Below are 6,000 nucleotides of genomic sequence, written 5' to 3' on the forward strand. Positions count from 1 at the left end.
CATTTTAAACGTTTATTTTCAAACAAAAAATTCAGTATAACTTTTAACACTTAAAATATTCTGTCTATTTTTGTGAGTGTGTGTGTAATATAACATTCAAAAGAATATATTTTATTTAAGCTTATTTTCTAAGGGATGTCGATTTAAGTAGGGGTGTGCCAAACTTGCATAATTTACATTTGCATATTTATGAAAATTTCCGTAAAATTCAGCATAGCTATGCAAAATGTAAAACCTGCTTATGGCACTATATTGTATGTGTCCTCAAGTCAATTTTGGATAAGAGGACTAATTTTTAGCTAAACAAATAGCACATAAAATACAAGCGGCATGAAGAGCATCATCTCGGGTTCTGATCCTTCAAGATACTCCTGTGAATCGGCACAGCATTTTTGATGTGTGTCCTGTCCTAAATGAGTAATTTCAGGAATTTCGTGTGAGACACTTAATATGAAATTAACAAAATAATGAGAGATTAAGCCAGCATAACAGAAATTTCGCCCAGCATAATTTTAAGTCTCTCCATCCATTATTTTCTATGGGAGTGTGTTGCATTACCTGTGAGTGGCCATGTTTGGTCTGTGGTGCTGGATGTATTCCAAGGCGGGGCTGGAATACATATACTACTGTTTTTTGGTCATTTTTAGCTGTAGTAAATTTAGAAGTGCAGTTTGTGAATAACAATGGTCTTACTTCTTTGTGGATTAGTGTTTGTAATTGTGCTCGTTTAAGTGAGATTAAAGTGCTTCCATATTCTGCATTGCTCTTCACCGTACAGTTACCAAATAATAGGCTCCAGTCTCCAGGCTTTGGCTCTTTATCTGCAATCTGAAAGTTTTGAATTTAGTTTGAAAGATATTAATCTTCAGTGACCTGGCAATAAAGTAAAATTACCATCCCCCAGAAAACAAAAAAAGGTACCAAAGCCAACCTCCAAATGATGTTACATCTACTGCCAGCCCTTCATCATGAACTCTCCTGCCGTATTGAGTATACACAATAAAGGACAGCCACTGCTGTGCACCTATCTTTATGTTTGTAACTACTGATGTTGGCCCTTTCCCTATAGCTTCCCATCACAGAAAGAAGCTAATAAGTTCAGAACCCACCTCTAGAGCAAGACATTCTTTATTTTCCTGATATGGCTGAGTTCAACCCAACCTTAATACTTTTCTTGCTTCTCTATCAAAGACTTTCTAATCCACATCATCCTAACGGTCAAAACATAATTTACGAGTCACCAGTGCTATCTCTTAAGGAGCAGTATTACACTTCTATTTACCAGGAGAATTTTACTGGTGGACTGCTATGCCTCCAGGGCAACAATTTCCTGTGTCTTAACACCCTTGGTAGATAGTATTCAGTAACATCCTGCTGAGACCTATCCTCATAAAACCCATTGATCTGGTCCATCATATCTCTACTTTGTTTCATTTCAAAAAGTCAAAAATAGCCCTTTTTATCTTGTAGAGCCTTCCTTCTCTCTCAAGAGCTGATTATTAGAAAATCAATTAACGGTGGCCCAAAAACCAGCCGCTGAGATCTTACAAAATCTGCATTGAATACAGATGACAAAAATCAATATGCGCCACATTGTTAGATGATACATTACTAGACAAAATAATAAACCAAAACTTGTATTTAGCTGCTCAGATGAGGTGTAAACAAAAGAGATGGTTGACTGTTAGCAGCTGTTTTAGTGTATAATGTTCTGGTATTCTACATTCTTTTGTCTGCTGCTTTTTGAAGGAGGAAAATTAAAGAGCAACTTTTATAGTGCAAGTGTTGTCATCCAATACTGCACATAACACTTGGGGTTGACTATATTGCTCACCATGTCAAATATTCATCCTTGATTTGTTCTCTGACTCATTGGGAGTCAATGTAAATGGTTACTGTGCTTGAAACTTTAATTGTTGCTCTTTTCCTACCAGGCTTTCCACCTGCACCAGCGGAACTTCCACAATTTCTTCCAAATCAGAACAATGTCCCATCTGCCATTGACCTGAAGAAAATCAGACAGATACGGGACCTTTCGATGTCTGCCCAGCACCATCACATGTCCTGCCAGCGAGTACCCCTCTATGTGGATTTTGAGGAGATTGGCTGGGAAGGGTGGATCATCTCTCCTCGAGGATACAATGCCTACCACTGCCGCGGGGCCTGTGTCTTTCCTTTGGGGCAAGGACTGGGTGCGACCAATCATGCCACAGTGCAGTCCATTGCCCATGCCCTGAAGCTCTCCAAGGACATTGACACTCCCTGCTGCGTGCCCGATAAGCTTCACTCCATTAACCTGCTGTACTTCGATGATGAGGAAAATGTGGTCCTCAAACAGTATGATGATATGGTGGCTGTGAGCTGTGGCTGCCACTGACCGTAGTCTGTGTTTTTGCATCGCATCCCACCTCCTGCTAGAAGCCATGCTTATTTTGTAGCACCTGGGCAAAAATAAAAAGCTGTTCTCTTGCTTGATCTTTACTGTCTCATGACCTGATCAACATCATCCCATGAGCATGTAAACAGTGTCCCCATAGCTCATAAAAATGATCCCATGATCTCATTAGCAAAGACTTGTGAGCTTGTCAATACTGAATTTGAGCGTGGTCAGCATGTAAACACTGTCATGAAAGATCAATAAAACACATTAGCTGTCCTATGAGCTTGTTAACACCATCCTAAGTGTTGCATCAGCATCTTCCAGCTACCTTGTAAACACCTTTCCATAATGTTGTCAACAATACTCCATTAGGCCATCAGCGCCATCCCATAAGTTTGTGAACACTGCTCCACTAGCACACCACCTCCTTTCCCCGAGCTTATCAATGTGTTTACCTGAGCAGACTGCTATCCTATGAGCACGTCCACAACTTCCAACAATCTCATAAAAATCAGCCCTTTAAAATATAAATTCTTTCTAATGGTGTTGGACTTGGCCCTTTTAGGCTAAAGTTCCCTAAACTTTTTGCCTTCCCCCTAGACCTTTTTTCTGACATGGTGTAGCCAACTTAGATGCTTTGGGTACTTTGCCACTGCTGATCAGTGTCACAGTGCAAGTGCTGCCTGTGTAAAGTGTAATGGTAATTGGTTGTTCATGATTGGTATGTTTGCCTTACTAGTAAAGTCCCTAGTAAAGGGCACAATGTGTGACAGGGCTGGTAATGCAAATGCTACTAGTGGGCCTGCAGCACTAATTGTGCCACCCACACAAGCAGCCTTAAAGAGAGAACTCAGGCCTGCCACTGCAGTGCCTGCACCCACTTTCTAGGCCTTACCCTTCCCTTTTTATGCACATCAGACACCCCTATGGTAAGGTACCCACCTGGCCAGGGCGCAGTGTATGTGAAAGGTAGGGCATATACTGAGGTGTTTACCATGTCCTGACAGTGAAATACTCTCCATTTCGTTTTTCACTGTTGAAAGGCCATCTTGCCCATGGGACAGAATGGGAAGGCTGTGTAATATGTTTCCAGCCTATGTTCCCATAGACTTAAGATGGAGAGGTGAAGTTTAGTGTGCCTGAACTCACAATTTAATAACACATCTTTTTGTGAAGGTGGTTTTTGCATTGTGTGTTTAGAAACCACAGTTTTAGAAGTGAGTGGCTTTTGTGTTCTAACATTTCTGTGTGTCTCTGCCTGGTTGTGGATTGACTGGATTTGAAAGTGATAGGATCTGGGGAATTTCTTGACCCAGGGTAGGAGGTGAGACAGCAACAGACTGACCTGCATCTGGAATGTAAGGGGGAGGAGTAGCCCCTGGAGGTGAAGAGGCCTGGGCTGCTGCCATAAAACAATGCTCCATCCCCTGCTGAGTGATTAAGGACCCAGACCCCCACTATCAAAGGAAGAAGGTATCACTGGCAGGGAGACACCCAGAACTGGTTCGGACAGGGGTCAGTGCCCCCCTGAACACAAAGACTTCAAAGACATTTAGGGGTATAACTATGAGAGCTGAAACCCCTGAACGTTGGAATGAAACTGATCAAGACGGAAAAAGGATTGAAACTACTTCGTGGTCAAGAGGAACCTCTGCCAAGGAAGAAACAGCTGAAGAGACTGAAGGAAAAGACTGACCCTTGCTGTGTGTTCTGGAGCTGGCCTGCAGTTTGCTGGTTTAACCAAGGAGAGGCTAAGGGACTTTGCTGTATGCTATGTCCCCCTGCTTGAAAGGACTTTTCTGTGTGCTGTGTCATGAAGTAACTGGTCCCCAAGTGCCCGAGGAGTGCTGGCTCCCTGTTGTGGAAACTCAGGAACATAAAAGTTTCCAGAAGTTTCTCAGCGACACTGTGTGCATGTGCTTTGTGCAACCTGAGACCTTCGTAAGGAGTGCCCAGTGATCGTGGGCACCTGGAATCCAAGTGAGTGTCAGCGACGCTGTGTGCGTGTGCTTCGTGCAGCCAGAGACCTTCATGAGGATTGTCCTGTGATCGTGTGCACCCGGAATCCAAGTGAGTCTCAGCAACGCTGTGTGCGTGTGCTTCGTGCAGCCTGAGACCTTCGTGAGGATTGCCCTGTGATCTTGTGCACCGGAGTCCAAGTGAGTCTCTGCGACGTTGTGTGCGTGTGCTTCGTGCAGCCTGAGACCTTCGTGAGGATTTCCCTGTGATCGTTTGCACCTGGAGCTTAAGTGAGTCTCAGCGATGCTGTGTACGTGTGCCCTGCTGCAGCCTGAGACCTTCGTGGGAACATTGCCCCGTGACTGTGTGTCCTGGAGCAGTCATGTTCTCTGAGTTGATCGATAGCGTAACCAGAAGTGCTGTGATCGTCATTGCCATCGGCCCGGACCGGCATCCCCAGAAGAGCTGTGGAAATTCACAGCTGCCGACCCGAGCCTGCCGTTGCCAAGGAGAGACCTTGAACCATCACGTTCGGAGGTCCGTGTTCCACTGCTCGCGATCAACAAAGTCACAACGGAGGCCAAGCTGCGAGGAGAGGAGAGCGAGATGTCACCCCCCAGGTAATGCTCAGCGAGCGTGCGTGTGTCGCCGCCTGGGGCGGGGTGTGGTCTCGGAGAGAAACGCTCTTGGCCTTTTCCATCCTTGCAGCGTGAGTCTCCGCTCAAGTTAGAATCGCAGCCCGTACTTGCCGAGGAGTGGCAGTACCGGGGCCGGAGTGTGGAGCTGCACTTTGTTTTACACCAGATCCGTGTTGGGGGCATATTTTGACCCCGAGTCAGTATGAGTGGCATAGAGTCTATGCACAGCACCGTGAACGGTGCCGTAGTACATTATTTTTGCATAATGAACTGCCTGATTGTTGCATTACGCATTGCATTATTTTTGCATTACTAACTGCCTTATTGTTGCATTACGCATTACATTACTTTTGCATAATGAACTGCCTGATTGTTGCATTACGCATTACATTATCTTTGCATTACGAACGGCTGGATTGTTGCATTACGAATTGCATTATTTTGGCATTACGAACTGCCTGATTGTTGCATAACGAATTGCATTATTTTTACATTACGAAGTGCCTGATTCCTGCATTACGAACTGCATAGCATTGCATTAGGACTGCATTGGATCATTGAGAATTGCTCATTAATACTGCAAGAACCTACCAGGGATTGCTGGCCTAATAACCAGCAGGGTGAAATATTACAAATATGCATATGTTGGATTGTTATCGTGTGGTCTCATCATATATCTTTTTATATAAACATATAATTCTTTTAGGAAACTCGTGTGGAATCCATTTGGGGTGTTACCATTGGGTTACTGGGAGCGTGATTGCAAATACTTTACACATTTGCCTTGGAGATTAGCCTGGCTGCTCGTGCCAAGCTACCGAGGGGGTGAGCAGGGGATATCTGAGAAGGCGCCCTTCTTTTCATTGACTTAGAAGCAAGGGTCTCTATTTGACCTAAGGTACCTACCTCAGCCAACTAGAAACATTGGCGGCAACGGTTGGGACCTACCGTTGATGGTCAGCGGTTGGGAATTTGAACGTGTATTTGCAAATTCACTCACAGTGATCCGTATACATCACTAGT

At 44.3% G+C, this 6,000-nt stretch overlaps 1 protein-coding gene across 1 annotated transcript in view; it reads left to right on the forward strand.

The window, feature by feature from the left end:
• Positions 1 to 2,598, forward strand: part of LOC146867996 (bone morphogenetic protein 2-like) — a 44,237-nt gene extending 41,639 nt beyond the window's left edge. Inside the window, exon 5 of the mRNA XM_085615159.1 lies at positions 1,935 to 2,598. Coding sequence (XP_085471285.1) covers positions 1,935 to 2,377 — 443 coding nt within the window. The 3' untranslated portion in view covers positions 2,378 to 2,598. The remainder of the gene's footprint in view (positions 1 to 1,934) is intronic.
• The last annotated feature ends 3,402 nt before the right edge of the window (positions 2,599 to 6,000 follow it).

Source organism: Triturus cristatus, chromosome 1_2 (assembly GCF_964204655.1).
Source record: "Triturus cristatus chromosome 1_2, aTriCri1.1, whole genome shotgun sequence".
NCBI classification, from domain to species: domain Eukaryota; kingdom Metazoa; phylum Chordata; class Amphibia; order Caudata; family Salamandridae; genus Triturus; species Triturus cristatus.